This window comes from Galleria mellonella, unplaced genomic scaffold (genome assembly GCF_026898425.1).
Source record: "Galleria mellonella isolate WM207_F2 unplaced genomic scaffold, CSIRO_AGI_GalMel_v1 utg63, whole genome shotgun sequence".
In the NCBI taxonomy this organism is placed as follows: domain Eukaryota; kingdom Metazoa; phylum Arthropoda; class Insecta; order Lepidoptera; family Pyralidae; genus Galleria; species Galleria mellonella.
In genome coordinates, this window is record NW_026442130.1 from 4,315,307 (window position 1) to 4,331,610 (window position 16,304).

At 32.4% G+C, this 16,304-nt stretch overlaps 2 protein-coding genes across 2 annotated transcripts in view; both read left to right on the forward strand.

Moving 5' to 3' along the window:
- The window catches only part of LOC113521806 (atrial natriuretic peptide receptor 1), an 84,535-nt gene extending 72,111 nt beyond the window's left edge, over window positions 1-12,424 (forward strand). The window contains exons 18-22 of the mRNA XM_031909910.2: window positions 751-897; window positions 5,174-5,366; window positions 6,523-6,675; window positions 7,656-7,776; window positions 8,149-12,424. Of these exons, the coding sequence (XP_031765770.1) occupies window positions 751-897; window positions 5,174-5,366; window positions 6,523-6,675; window positions 7,656-7,776; window positions 8,149-8,420 (886 nt within the window). The 3' untranslated portion in view covers window positions 8,421-12,424. The remainder of the gene's footprint in view (window positions 1-750; window positions 898-5,173; window positions 5,367-6,522; window positions 6,676-7,655; window positions 7,777-8,148) is intronic.
- A 1,464-nt stretch (window positions 12,425-13,888) lies between these two features.
- Window positions 13,889-16,304, forward strand: part of LOC113521805 (uncharacterized) — a 33,777-nt gene continuing 31,361 nt past the window's right edge. The window contains exons 1-2 of the mRNA XM_031909776.2: window positions 13,889-14,357; window positions 15,593-15,763. Of these exons, the coding sequence (XP_031765636.2) occupies window positions 14,195-14,357; window positions 15,593-15,763 (334 nt within the window). The 5' untranslated portion in view covers window positions 13,889-14,194. The remainder of the gene's footprint in view (window positions 14,358-15,592; window positions 15,764-16,304) is intronic.

Sequence of the window (16,304 nt, forward strand, 5' to 3'; positions counted from 1 at the left end):
TTTAATGGAATGAAATGGAATCGTAATTCCGTTTGCGTTGTCACTATATACATTTATATCAAACATTTTAATTAGATAATGGGGCCGATTCTGAGATGTCATTGTTCTAAAATTTTATTTTGATATCACAGTGAAATCTTTATTGTAAGGACCAAATATGAACAAAGTTTTTAATAGATTTAAGTCAAAAGCCGCCTTGTAGGTCCTGGCATAGAATAGCCACCCCTTCCTTTCCCGTAGGTGTCGTAAGAGGCGACTGAGGAGGGATGGGCAGCAGCGTCCCTCTTAAAACATCACTAAAAGCCCAACTGCGATTCCCAGCCAGCTTGCCAGGCGTAGCAACTACTGGCAAAATCCTCCTTATGGGGAGGCTATGTTCAGCAGTGGAAAGTTAATGACTGCTTAATGGGTGATAATGAAATGGTAACCCCACCCGTGCTATCGGTATACACCGGCGGGGCACCAGTAAAGGATGATAGGTGAAGGTGAAGCAGGTCAGTTAGCCCATCGTGACGAATTCAACAAGAATGGTTCACGAGGGTTTCCAGGGGGAACCATGTGGAGGTCGACCTAATAGGACATATTGCTAGCAATGGGGCTGTCGAACTCCATTGCTAACCTGATACCACATATCTTAATTGTTTAATAATTTTCTGTGATTTCTAGAAAATATTAAATTAAAATATTAGGTTAAGGGATAAGTTTAGAGAAATGTCTCCTCAGAATCGGAACCAATTTCGTATTCCCCAGGGGCTACTGTGATAACTTGATGGATGACCTTCTCCGTCGCATGGAGCAGTACGCGAACAATCTCGAATCACTCGTAGAAGAGAAAACGGAACAACTGTCGTTGGAGAAAAGGAGATCTGAGGAGTTATTATATCAAGTGTTGCCAAGGTAATTAATATATATTATTATTTCGCAAATAAATATATTTACTGCAGATCCATAGTTGCTAATGAAATAAGCTGTTAATAAACATGAAACGCTGTATGGTCCCGGCATAGAACGAACCACCCCTTCCTTTTCCGTGAATGTCGTAAGAGGCAACTAAGTATGAATGAATGAATGAGTATACTTTATTGGCATTATACAATATAGGAAATAAGCAAGGTAATTTACAAACACAACGATACAATTGTATAAGTACAGTAAGGCGGTCTTATTGCTGAGAGCAATCTTTTCAAGACAATCTTAAGGTAATGGACTAATTGTTGTACAATTAGGTACGATAGTACTGTATAATTAAAAAAACATCTTTTGCAAATTAAAAATATATAAAAATTACATACATACATACATATACATATATATTAATCAAACAAAATTATATAATCCCATGCATATATGTTAAATATGTACCCAATACTAGGATACATATTAATAATTATAGGCACAAGGAAAACAAAATATCATAAAATAAATAATTATATAAATACGTAAATAAAGAATGCCAATTTTTTAATGAAAAAAACAATCAGATAGAGAAAAGATAATCTTTCAATTATCGTTTGAAAGCATCAATGGATTTTGTACTTCTAATGACAACAGGCAATGAATTCCATAACTTAATGCTAGAAACAGTGAAGGAATTGTGATAAAATTAAGTACTTAATGGTCAAAGGATGAGCACCAGCGTCACTCTTAAAATATCACCAAGCGTGGTGACTATTGGTAAAACTTCCCAATAGAGGGAGACTTATATTTAGCAGTGGACAGTTAATATGATATGATGATGATACATATAAAAAAAAAACTTATTCTGCTATTTTAAGAAAGAAAGGAAACATTTATTTATTTATTCTTTATTGTACACAAAAAATTACAACATATAAAATATATAAAATAAAGATGTACAACAGGCGAGCTTAACTCTGTAAGAGTTCTCTTCCAACAAACACTGAGTGGAAAGGAGCATTAATTACTAGCGGGCAATATGCGTACAATAATAGAAGGAAACATTATAGATGTTTCTGTTAAAAAATAATAAATATGTTGACATACTCCCGTATTATTTTTTTAATGGTTGATGATAGAATAGTAACTTCGTCTGCGCTATCGGCATACACTGGCGGGCACCAGTGAGTGTTGACAGGTGAGGATGAAAGACAGGTCAGTTAGCCCATCGTGATGAATATACTTAGAAATCAGCATGATGGTTTCCAGGAAAGACTACGCGGAGGTCGACCTGGTTGGATATATTGTTAGCAATGGGGCCCTTAGTCTCCATTATTAACAATCCCCCCCGCCCCACCGTAGTTTTAGCAATTTCAGCTTTTTTTAAGTGTGTAAAGATATACCTACCTAGCTGTAATTCAGTTATATTATCCGTATTTTGAGTGTTTATTTATATTATTATAATAATATAATATAGTGATACATTAATTAAATTGCTCTGTCTCGTATATGCAGCAATAAAACACATTTTACAGCCCATAACTAAGCTTTGTGTACAATTGTATTGTTGTTTGTTTATCGATGAAACTTTATTATGTGAGAGATCGTTTAATAACTTTATATTGTAGCTTTTAATATATATTAATATTTGTATACATATAATAAGGATATACGTGATTAAAGTAATTCAATATTATTGTTATAATGCCTCTTGGCTCCAATTTTCTTCAATCAAGAATTTATATTTATAGTTCATTTGAACTATAAATTTTGTACAATTTTATTGTAGCATTTGAATCAAGACAAACGATTTAATTTGTATTTAATTTAAACTTTACACTTAATTTTATACTTAATTTTGATTAAATTTTGTGATTTAAATGCCTTAAAGCTGAGACCTGAAATGCGTTTTGCGTAATATGCGAGTATACTCGTATTATTTAAAAAAAGCGACAGCTGACTTTTTTGCCCGTTCTTCTCTGCTGAAATTGCATTATGGACTGGTTTATAGATAAAAAAAAAAAAAATACTCGCGATTTTGTTTTGTGAATTAGAATAAAAAGTTCCTAAAATATGGTCCATAGGTATGCCAAATTTGAATCAAACAGATTCAGTCATGTATGTATGATGAGTGACAAAGAGCCTAATAAAATTTTGCATTTATAATATTCTTACGATTCTAACATATTAGACAAGTGGCAAATTTTCAATTATATCATAGTGGCTCCCATACATTTAAAATATTTCTTTACGTTTTTTAAATTTACGGTAACTTTATTTGTTAGTATTATTAAACATGGTTAGGAGTAATAGTTGCAAATTAAAATTATTCATGTTAATATTGCACGGAGCTATGGATTATTAAATCCATGGCTGTACGAAACGTATTACCTACGAGAGGAGGTCAAAAAGTTCGCGGAATGGAGGGGTTGGTGGGGGTTGGTTTACTCGTTCAGGTAGTCACTTGAAATGAGGTCCTCATTAAGAGTATATATACCAAGTTTAAACCAAATCGGGTCATTAACTTTTGAGTTAGACTAACAAACAAGTGAATTGGGAAGAAGTCAGCGAGTATGGCGAAAATTAAACACCGCGCCGTTATTAAGTTCCTCATCAAGCAAAGAAAATCCGCTCAGAGGATTTTTCAAGAGCTGTTAGCAGTTTACGCGTACTCTGTCCCTGGTAAAACCATGGTTTACAAGTGGCATGGTTTTTGTGGCATGGTTTCAAACAAGGAAGAGAGTCTATTGAAGATGACCTGTGTCTAAGTCGAAGCAAGACACGATGTAGTGGCATAAAAAAGGTACAGCTTCTCCGAAAAAGTTTAAAGTGTCACAATCGGCCGGAAGGATCATGGCGACTATCTTTTGGGATACAGAAGGTATTTTGATGATCGATTATAAAGATCGTGGTGTGGCAATAACGGGAAAGTACTGCGCTTCTTTACTAGACAGATTGAAAGAAGCTATTAAAGAAAAAAGGAGAGGAAAGCTGTCAAAAGGTTTGCTCCTTTTGCATGACAACGCTCCCGTTCACACGGCTGCCATCAACCGATGCTGGTTTAAAAAATTAGACCCACCCTACGGTCCAGACTTGGCCCCCAGCGACTATTATTTATTCCCAAAAATGAAAAAGGAGCTGCGTGGAAAAAAATTTGGCGACGATGAAGAAGTCAAGTCTGCAATTTCGGCCTATTTTGACAGCAAAGATAAACTTTTTTTTTCGATGGTATAAACAAATTATTTGAAAGATACGAAAAATGTATTAAGGTTAAGAGAGAATATATTAAAAAGGTAAAATAGTTTTATATTTAATTTCAACCCCCTTCTCCCGCATTCCGCGAACTTTTTGGCCCTCGTAATGGCGTAGAGGGCGCGCAGCGTAGAACTAACCTGTTTCCTATCAGTAGAATGATGCGTAACTGGCATGGAAGAATAATCTAATCTGATTCCAGAGTATTTAATGATGAATTCTAATTGTAGATGAGATTATAAATTTCAAACTTTCATTATTATTATTATTATTACCAATTCATTGTTGCATATATGTAGTCACTTAAGTATGTATATATATATATATATATATATATATATATACACTAATTGCGACTTCCTTCGTACATATTTCTTATTGTTTTCTAAAAACGTGATTCCTTTAGATGGCTTCTGTCGAATGAGCAATCGAAACGATCTTTGAACTTTCTATATTCTCTTTCTTTATTTCTTTTTATGCAATAAATTTTATTTAATTTGATAAACTACTTCCTATCGGAATATAGTCAGCCGTTTGTCTCTTTAACAATAAAAAAAGGAATAAAATAGGCATACTATCTATTATAAGAAATCAAAATCTTTTATTCATATAGGATTTTTTATAACCTTACTGTCCAAAAGCATATGCAGCCGAGAAAAATGGTCAGGAAACGCTACTAATTATATTTGTATGTTTCTTTTGAAACAAATCTACTACTAATTTTGTGAAGGGATTTATTTAATTATTACAGTAAAGTCATTAAAGTTGTTTCTCCCAAAACGACTGTTTGAGATATATGGTAACAGGTTTCTGAGCATTTTTGAGACGTTATTTAACACTCGACGCCCTATTTACATCTATTTGAACTAGCTTTTGTCTAAAAGAAATATCAATTAATTTTTTATACAACTTGGCAAACAAAGTAACAGCCCACGTGATGGAAAGTGGTAACCGTCGCCTATAGACATAAGCACTACCATGAACATAACAGAGTATACTGTTTCACCCAAATACATTGATACAGGCCTGTGGCTCAGCAACTTATGGCTGGTGAGATGGTGCAGCCTGAGAGCTTCGAATGCGTGACGGTGTATTTTAGCGACATAGTCGGTTTCACGGAGCTGTGCGCCGCCTCTACCCCGATGCAAGTCGTGGATCTACTCAACGATTTGTACAGCACATTCGATAGGATTATAGGATTTTATGATGTTTATAAGGTAAGTAAATTATTAATACGAATGCATTTTATTTTATGTGTATGTTGGAGGGAAAGATCGATATGTAGTCTTTTTGTGGAATGATTGGTTTATTCCAGGTTAGGTGATTAGTTAAGATTAGGAACTTGGGCCACGAGTTTCAGAGGATACCATGAAATGAATTTCAAATTTTCGAACTCAATATCGTGTTTTCATTCATATCGAAATTGGCCCAGTAAATGGAGCTTAACATTTTGTTCGTCAAAAGTCCAAAGGAACGATACTTTAACATTTTTAGTATTTTCAAACTATATGTGTTATTAATTTTAACATTGAATTTGTGTTTCGTTCAGTCCTGAAATTTCAGGAAATATATAACGGTAGGTCCTCAGGAAGGGAACCAGTTACAGAACTCGTGAGTACCTCACGAGTTCTGTAACTGGTTCCCTTCCTGAGTACTGGTACCCTGTTGCGCTGATACAGGATATGCGGGAAGTGGGATTTCAAGGATAAGGGCATTTGCAACCTTAGCCTCTTACCCATAATGCAAGATGGTGGTGATAGTTCCACTGAACAGGGAGTCTTAAGTACCCGTGTTTAATGCCCAGTAGGTACGGGATGTATTTACCCCAATGTGAATGTGAATGTGAAAAAGACTCTATTTTCCGAGCTTAGCCTCTGTATTTACCTCATTTAAAAATAAAGTTTCACTAGACAAATTTAAAAGCGTAGGAACTGGGATATTTGACTATAATACATATATACAAACTAAGAGATCATCATAGGCGTTTGTCAATGGTTACCTTTGTTATGAAAGTGTGTACTCAGTACCCCATAAGAGATTATAGTTTTAAACAAAATATAATAATATTTATTTATCTTATTTACTAAAATCAATCGAAGATCACTTTTGTTTTTGAATTGTTTATTCCTCTTGGGATGCTAACTGCGCTTCACTGATTGTTATTAAGTGTCCAAAAAAACTTTCTTTTATCATTAGTATGACCTTAAACCTTTCATTGACCTCACGTCTTTCTCTTCGACCTTTACTCCAGTGTATTTTATATACATTTCGTAAAATTAACGTACCACGCTCAACATATATGTATATACATTTCCGTATGACTCATGCCAATTCTTATTCAGTTGCGTTAAAGAGCAATATTCCATACAACAGGTAGAGACAATAGGCGATGCGTATATGGTGGTGTCTGGTCTGCCTGAGCGGAATGGTGACCTCCACGCACGGGAGATATGCCTCATGGCGCTGGCCATAGTGGAAGCAGTGCGAGGGTTCGTCGTCAGGCATCGGCCAACTCATCGTTTGGAGGTACGATACTAAATAATATATGGAAAAAATGAAAATATTTTTTTTCTACAAACACTCATAAAGAAATATTCATATTTAAGTTTAATCTACATCAATGGTGTATACAACAATTATTGTAACAAATATTACGTTCTGCAAACATTAGATGTAATAATTAAAAATGTGGGTAAAAGAATACTGTTAGTAATTATCAGATTTAGTAATTTTCTTTTTATGCGTGAAAATTGAATGGTAATCCCTCCTGCGCTAACGGGATACGCTGGCAGAGCACCAGTGAAGAGTGATAGATGAGAATGAAAACAGACCAGTTAGCCCATCATGATGAATTCATCAGGAATTAACCATGTTAGTTGCCAGGGAGAACCGCGAGGAAATCGACCTGGTTGGGTATATTGCTAGCGATGGGATTCTCAATCTCCATTACTAACAATCCCTTTCCCCCGATTTAGTAATATTGCAGAATAACTTTACATGTTCTGATGAGTTGATTGGCTGGTGTAAATTCACATTTACTTCACCGTGCAGATTTTGGTGTTAATCAACACTTTTAATATGCAATGTCATTAGTTGTTTTAATACTTTGGCGACTTGAGTGTTGATATCGTCATAGTCGTAGAATACTGACGGATCTGACAATGATTACATATAAAGATCCGTCAGTATTCTACGACTATGACGATATTATGAATAAAAGAATGAATGAATGAAAATTGATTTTAATAAATCATAACACTTACATATACATAGATTATAAGTAATAACAACATAAAAATAAATTATCATTTTCTTACACATATTATCACTTTCTTACACAATTTTCACTGTGATGATTATCATATATGGTAGTGTTTCTCTGTCATTCTGTATAGGTACATCAGGTAGTATTGCTAAATCTTTGTCTATTCTATAGAGGTGAAAAATATTTGATCCAGTATTATATATATTAAAATACCTATTTGTGTTAATTAATTGCTTCCTAGGTTCGGGTAGGGGTTCACTCCGGGCCGGTGTGCGCAGGTGTAGTGGGAGTCAAAATGCCTCATTACTGCCTCTTTGGTGATACTGTTAACACCGCCAGTCGAATGGAGTCAAGTGGACAACGTAAGTTTTAATTGTACCACAAAATTATTATATATATATATATATATATATATATATATATATATATATATATATATATATATATATATATATAAGTAAGCTACTTGACAACAATAGAAGAGACAAAGGTCCTCGTGCATTTTTTGGAAACGACTTTGTATGTGTAGCCTCTTTCTAGTAGTTGCATAAATGTTTCATGGAGAGATGATTTGAAATATCTAAACTAGATAGATGTAGCTTTAGACCGAAATTTATAACAGTCTATGTTGAAAATCTACAAGTATGTACAGTCATGAACAATGATCTGACATTATGTAGATAGTAACGGTAATTATTATTAAAAATAGTATGCATTTATTTCAATGTTTTTAGCACTCCGAATTCACTTAAGTGAGAGCACACGCCTACTGCTGCAGCAGTGGGGTACATTTGTAGTAGAACGCCGCGGTGAGGTTGAACTGAAAGGAAGGGGACGAATGCTGACGCACTGGCTACTGCAGTGCTCCGAACCTGAGGCTAGGCTAGTCAGCCAAGGGCCACAACCGCCGCCCCAGTACCCTATTCTGTTCCCGGCACTACCACAGCCACCAATGTCTTTACAGGTCCCATATTTAGTGGTCGAACCACCTACTTTAGCTGCTTGAGTTGTATACTTTGTTTTGTATCCTCAGAATTTATTTACAATTTTATTTTTAAGGAAATTGTATAGCGTTATAGATAAATTTCAACAGTATTTAGTATTTAAATGAATACAATGTCATTTTGTTGTAAAATATTGTTTCAATTTGGGACAATAAAGTTAAAAGCTAACATAATATCTGCAACACAAATACGAGTACTTTAATAAAAACCTAAATTGAATCTTCTGCATTATTTTTGATGATCAATGACGTCTTATTTTCTATCTTAAATTTAGAGGATTCTAAATGAAAGTTTCGATAATTTATTTAAATTATAAGTTGCCAAATACATATGTTGTTGTTTAAGTAGACCATAGACCAGTGATTCTCAACCTTTTTTTTGTTGCGGCACATATTTAACAATTTCAAAATTTGGCGGCACACAAAGAAAAAGATAAAAATTATTTACTTACTACAACACACTGCATAAATAGTTTATGACAAAAATTTTAAATATTTGCAAAATTTGGCGGCACACAAAAGTGCCGTGGTACAGTGGTTGAGAATCACTGCCATAGACTATCTCACATGATTAGTGTTTATCAGTAACGTGTATTACTGCCTTTATAATTACCCGTAGCAAGCCAAGATATCGTACGATTTTACCGTTACGACGTAACCAGAAAACCATTTTTTTTATTTTAATAGTTTTTTAATCAGGAAAGCAAAATACAATTAAATTTTCAATACAATATTATATATGTGCTCCTAAACTTAAAAACGTCTACATACAAGTGATTAGAAGATTAGATTAGATTATTATTTTGTTTAATAATAATAATAATAATATTTATTAGGTAAAAAAATATGTTTCAATTTTACATTTGTTCCCAAAACTTCACACTAGGATTCCCTGTGTCGTGAAGTCTTGGGCCCTCTTCTACTTACAAAACTTATTAACTAATATATAAACATTAGATACATAAACAATTTAGATTTATACACATTTTTACATATATATTTTGTCACATATATATAAATACATACACACATGCATATACATACACACATACACATACATATATACATATTTTCCCATCCCATTATGTTAGCAGTCGAACGCATACTAAATGTAATGAATTTAAACAAAATAATTCTAATCGACTAACCAGTGATAGTGATATGGACTTCCATAAAATAACACCAAGTTCAATAAATTATTTTGATGCATATGGTTTAATCTTCTTTTATATCACTTATTTATCGTGATGGTAATATTGTACTATACCGTTTCATACTATGATTAATAATAAAAATATCCATTCAATAATAATGTAATAAAACAGAAATCATTGTAAGCGAATAAATATTTAGCAAAGATTTTGACGTTGGATTTAATTCTTGTTCTTAGTTGTTCATGTTATATAATTTGAAATACGTGGGAGTATTATTTATATTTGAATTACTTTCGACATTTTAAATCTAGCCAGATATCAATTTAAATAGATGTAGCAACTGCATTTACTATACTTTTTATAAATTTTTGCTCTATTCAGAATGATCACGACTCGGAGCAGTATAAAAATGTTGAATGTTTTTTAGATTAAAAAAAAAATATATTAAGGGAGATATACTCGTAATGTCAATAAATAGGTCAGTTAACATGACGGCAAGTAGTTTAGTAGTACTGATTGAAATCTAGTAATCAAAATCGCCACTGTATTGTAGTGACTGTAATCCTACAATTTTATTGTAGTGTCATGATATATATATATATTTTTTTTAATTAAATCTTTAATATACAACATATTTCATATTAAGTAAATTTTTATGTATTAACACTTAGCACAATTCAACGAAACACGAATTTTGTAAGTCAAGTAACAAGTGACAAGTAATAGAACCAGTACAAATATGAATAGGATTTCGATAGAACAACTTTTCAATGGTTTGTTTAAACGAGTATTAATTGGAGTACTTGCGTCGTCTATCTATATCTATGTCTGTGATCTATCTACAGAAATTGCTTCTAATTCGTCATGTTTGCGAATATAAATTTGAATACGGATCGCGTTATCGAAGTTGTGCTCAATTTGTTACTGAGATTACTCGGCAAATTGAGCATAAATTATATGATGTCGTACTTGTGTTTGGTAATGTGAAGTTTATTCACTTAATGACCTAAACACAATTACATTTGCATTTTACATTGTATAAGTCACAGTAATGGGATTATTACATACAGAGTATGTACTGTTAAAATATAGTAGAAAAATGTTTGTGACAATTATTGTTTCTTTTTTTTTAAATTGTATGAAATAAAAATCGTTATTACTCATACGTTTTTCATCCTATTAAGAGAGTGTTTTATTAGCGAAACGGAACATTTTTATCAAAGAAATATGGGTCGAAAAATAATAGAAATTTCGAGCATCCAATACTAAAACGACGCGTCCAGATGTTAGTGTTTTAATTTAAAAGTTTCCTCTTGTCGGTGCAACTTATTCATATAAAGTTAGTGTTAGAGGCTCAAAATTATTTATTTTTTTGTTATTTTTAGCTTCCTAATTCATTAAAATTTTTAATATAACTATTTCTGTTTCACTCTAAATAAGTATATATAATGAAATAGAAAACAATAGATATTCGAAGAAAACGTAACTCAAAAATGACAATTAGAACTTGCCCTATTAACGTGACAATTGTACGCACCATATTTAGTATAGATTTTTTTTTACATTTTTCTTACGAAAATATGTTAAAAATTTAATGTTAAAACATTTCTCTAAAAGAACGTCAATAATTTCGATTACCTTCTCTAGTAATATTATTATTTTTTATGTTCCTAAGGCAAGCTTCATTAGCGTATTTATGCTTTAATTCCGAGAAATCAGCGGGCTTGGACCTTTATAAAGGTGCATATATACTCTTAGATAAGTCTTTGCCTTCGAAAAATTGTTTTTACTCATTCGAATACAATTTTTTTGTCAGAACAGAAAAACTTAATTGGCAGAGTTACAAATACATAAATGGATGAAAATGAATAAAAATAACAAATAATGAGTAAACAGTAAAATTCGACTGATTTAGTCTCCTAACTCCTGTCAACTTACAATGACGATGATCAACAACAAAAAAAAAACTTCAAAAGAACTTAAAAAAAAAATTAAAACGAAGATAAATAAATGTTTTTTTTGCATGGTTTATAACCACACAATTTATAACTTGACTCTTAGAAAGAAAAACCTCTTAGACAGTTCATTTGTCCTATTTTTTCTCATAATTTTTGTAGGTATCTTTATTAGGTTAATTACTAAGTTACGTCGAATTTGGAAACATTTGTTTTATTAAATGTTTTATTGGATAAGACCTTAATCCAAGTGCATAAACAAACCTATATATCTAGTACAGATATATTAATTGAAAAGTACTTACGTATATGTTGTGAGTTTCGATGAAATTAGCAAAGTTTGAAATGTTATTCTATAAACCTAGCTATTTCTAAACTTTGCTAATTTTACAGATCGTATCTTTTAGACATAGGTAGGTTTAGATTGTCAAATATAATTAATAATCACGTTTATGTACATTACACTCATGCATGTATATCGAAGAAATAGTTTTTGTACAAAATAAACATTTTAAAACAATTGTTCCTACTTTTATACATATTGTACCTATATTTATACTGTTGTCTTTTATATCAATATCTATTTTTATATAAACATTACTTCTTGAATTTAGACAGAGATGCTTTTTTTAGTTTTGTGTCAATTAGAAGTGTAAGGGGAGGTGTTGTACCTAATGTAATATTATAAATAATACGTTTACAAATTATGATAAAAGTAGTTTTATTTTATTTTCTTTTATTTAGTTATTATATTAAAAGAAGATTGAAATTGATAAGATGATGGTACTCATTCCAGGCGAGCCGTACATAGCAATCATGTTATCAGTGAAGATTATATTGAAGATTGATAAATCAATACATATAATAAAGTCGTAACTGGTCGCTGTCTGTATATAAAAGATGTATAAGAAAACCTATTATAGGGGGGGGGGGGGCTTTATGAACGCATTAGAACCCAAAAGAATTATTTTTAGAATTTTCGTCTGTAACGTCTGTACGTTTGCGCACGCTAATCTCAGAAACGGCTTAACCGATTTGAATACGGTTTTCACTAATGTATTGCGGTTTGTTCTACTTAATATACAGTGTTTATTTTATTTCAATCGGTTCATAAATAAAAAAGTTATATCAAAATAAAGAATGTCCACCCGTACGAAGCCGGAGCGGGGGTTGCTAGTAATGATTATGTTGTTTTAGTACGCTTGGTACTGTTATACTTATATACTGTTATTTCAGTAATTAATTTTATTGAAAACAATGTTTAATGAAACCATACATTAATTAATGTGAATACTTACATGTTTCTGTTCTCCTAGTACTTATTTTATATATTAATAATAAATAATTTAAGTTTGTTTGTTTGTTTTTTTTATAGCGTCTTACGGTTTATCCCATCACTATAAAGTTTTATATACACGTGTTATATGGGATGGACATGGATATAGGCTACGTTTTATTCCGGTCAGTAAACATATCCCGGTTACCCGGACGAAGTCGCAGGTAAAAGCTAATAAAAGCATAATTTGTTTAATGATATTAGAATAAAAAAAAACGTACGAAGTTTCAATAATTAAATCATGAGATGCATTTGCATCATACACTTTGTATACATATATACATACTTGTACGTATGTATTCTTTACATAAATTACTATATGTATACACATTTACTGCGTAATTGGATAAATCTTATATATTTGATAGTGTATAGTATATACAAGTGTATAAGCATATACAAGTATTAATGAGTATTTTCCATACAACATATTGTACATACAAATTAATTTAGGAAGCTTTCGCCTGCGTCTTTGTTTACATAGATTTTGAATGCTGTTTCGACTAGCGTGAAGAAAAATTAAATTAAATTGATCCCTTCTACCAGCTAAACCTGCAGAAATACAACTTTGAAAACCACATTTAATTTGGCATTGTAATTTTTATGTATTTTTTTTATACAACTTAGAATGGCAAATAAGCTGACGGCCCACCTGATGGAAATTAGTAACCGTCGCCTATAGACATGAGCAGTACCATGGACATAACAGAGTATACTGTTTCGCCCACGTAACCCCCCATGCGTTGCCATTCCTGAGGACTTAGGAGTTATTCCTCTGTACCCAATAAATTCACGCCATATCCCACCCTTCAAACCGAAACACAGCCATGCAAACACAACTGCTTTACGGTTGAAACACGAATGGGGCAGAGGTACCCAAGCAATCGATTTTTGTACAAAGTCTCCCTCTGGGTAATACCGAAACTAGTACTCGTCTCTTATAAAGCATTTAATTCATAATTCGATAGACAGTACCCTATTTCTCCGAATTAGGGTAAGTATTCTAAGCATACGTTGCCTAGCAACGGTATTGTAATATATTACGTAAACAAAACACTGCTAAATTGTTCAACAAGGAAACTAAATACATAATACAATAATTTGACAGTTTCAAACCATACGTTGTTATCATATGTTATATAAAACCTTAATGATACAATTAGAGCTAATAAACACATGTTGTAGGTGATATTAAGTTTCGTGAACTAAAATTAACAGTAATATTAGACGAAAATTCTATGTAATCTGAGAAATCTTTAGGGATTTTATTCAATACATTTGCTATAATTTTTAAATTAACCCATAACTAAACTTTACTATTACGATTTGAGAATGAATGTCGAGCTATTATTCTTTGTGATAGTTGCAGTGTTAGTAACATTTGGGGTGAATGGAATTGTTTTACCCAAATGCAATAGAACTGAGTATTACGAGCCGGGTCTTTACTCGTGCCAGGCTTGCCCCGCAAACGTTTCGATGGTCACATCTACTGATGGTAAGTTAAATATATTTTTATGTAATTTTTTCTTTGCAAAACTATTAATCCCTTTTGATTATTCTTCTATGACAATAATGTAGATTTATTTGGGAAATAATATACTTTTTAGCAAATTATTTATGAAATAATATTATATTTTTGGCCGTGTGGTCCTGGCATAGAATAGGCCACCCCTTCCTTTCCCATGGCTGCCGTAAGAGGCGACTAAGGGAGGGCGAGGGATGGGCAGTACCGTCCCTCTTTAAACATCTCTGAAGCCTAACTGCGGTTGCCATTCCGCTTATAAAACATGGCAACTACTGGCAAAACCCCTCAAGGAGGCTTTTTTTTATACAACTTAGAATGGCAAACAAGCTGACGGCCCACCTGATGGAAAGTGGTTACCGTTGCCTATAGACATGAGCAGTACCATGGACATAACAGAGTATACTGTTTCGCCCATGATACCCCCATGCGTTGCCATTCCTGAGGACTCAGGTGTTATTCCTCTGTACCCTGTAAATTAACGCCATATCCCACCCTTCAAATCGTAACACAACTGCTTTACGGTTGAAACACAAATGGGACAGAGATACCCAAGCAAACGACTATTGTACAAAGTCTCCCTCTGGTATATGTTCAGCAGTGGATGGTTAAGAACAGATATGATGATGAATATATTTTTAATTAGATACAAAAATAATATAAATAAAATGAAAATATAATAAATTTAATATATTGCTGGGCATTATAGGTTAAAATCCATATTAAGGATTCGAACCCGGCTCAGTAGAATATTTTTTTTATAAGTACATCTATTTGCTTTGATCTGAATTATATACCAGTATATATTAAAAAAAATATATTAAGAATCTCTATTACTATTGTCTAACAGTAAGTATCAGCTCTTTTTAGTTTGGGAATAGATGGCGCTGTGATATATTCAAACTGATTTGGATGGATGAGATACCGTTAGAATCCTTACATTATAGTAAATACATATTTAAGTGACACTGACTATATTTTTTCAAAAAAAAAAAAAACAATATGGTGTTTATATAGACCGATTTTCTAATTTAAAAAAATAATTATTTGCTGGGTAGACATGTTTTTTCTTTTTTTTTTTAATTAATACATCTCGTTATAAGCTTGTTACGTGATATCTTCGTTAATTTTAATTATCGTATAACAAGCAAAAATTTTTACATTTTCGTATAATTACGAGGGTTTGATTTCCTAATTCGATATTTCAGGGTTTTCATGTGTGTGCGAGGAGCACAGCGTATCGACAGGTATCGCTCGGTGTAAAGCGTGCAACCCTACCGAAGTTGTATCTGCCGACGGTACTGCTTGTGTACCACGTAAATGCCAGAACTTATCTGGTAGATATGTGTGCAGAAAGTGCCCTAATGATTATATTTCTGGTAAGACCACTGGTACGAGTATTTCACCTTATTTTTGGAGCTTATAGCACGTTTACAATTATGAAAAAAAAAAAACAATCTACCCCGGTAACATATCCTGGTTACGTGGAGGAAGTAGCAGGTAAAAGTAATATATTAAGTATTAATTTTTATATTCTTTCAATTCAATAATACACCATCTACTCATTTCTCGGTTTGCCCAATGGTTGACTGGTAGAGAACACCGTCCGGTGTTAAGTCCGCCATACTATGTACATAGTTTCACTGTGCATTAAATTTAAATAAATAGATTCTATTCAAAGATTTCTCAAATATATTCTATATAATCTGAGAAAGCTTAATATTGTTCATAAGTTCGTCGTGTCATATAATTATTATATGATTTTAACAGATTTTATAATTTGTCGCTATTATCATCATAGGATATCATAATAAAAGCAAAAAGGATAAAGAAAAATTTTAACTGTTAGAAAATTTTTAAAAATACTTGTGTTAATTTAAATTTTCCTACTAAGACTTCAGCGATAGAAAACTCCGTTAT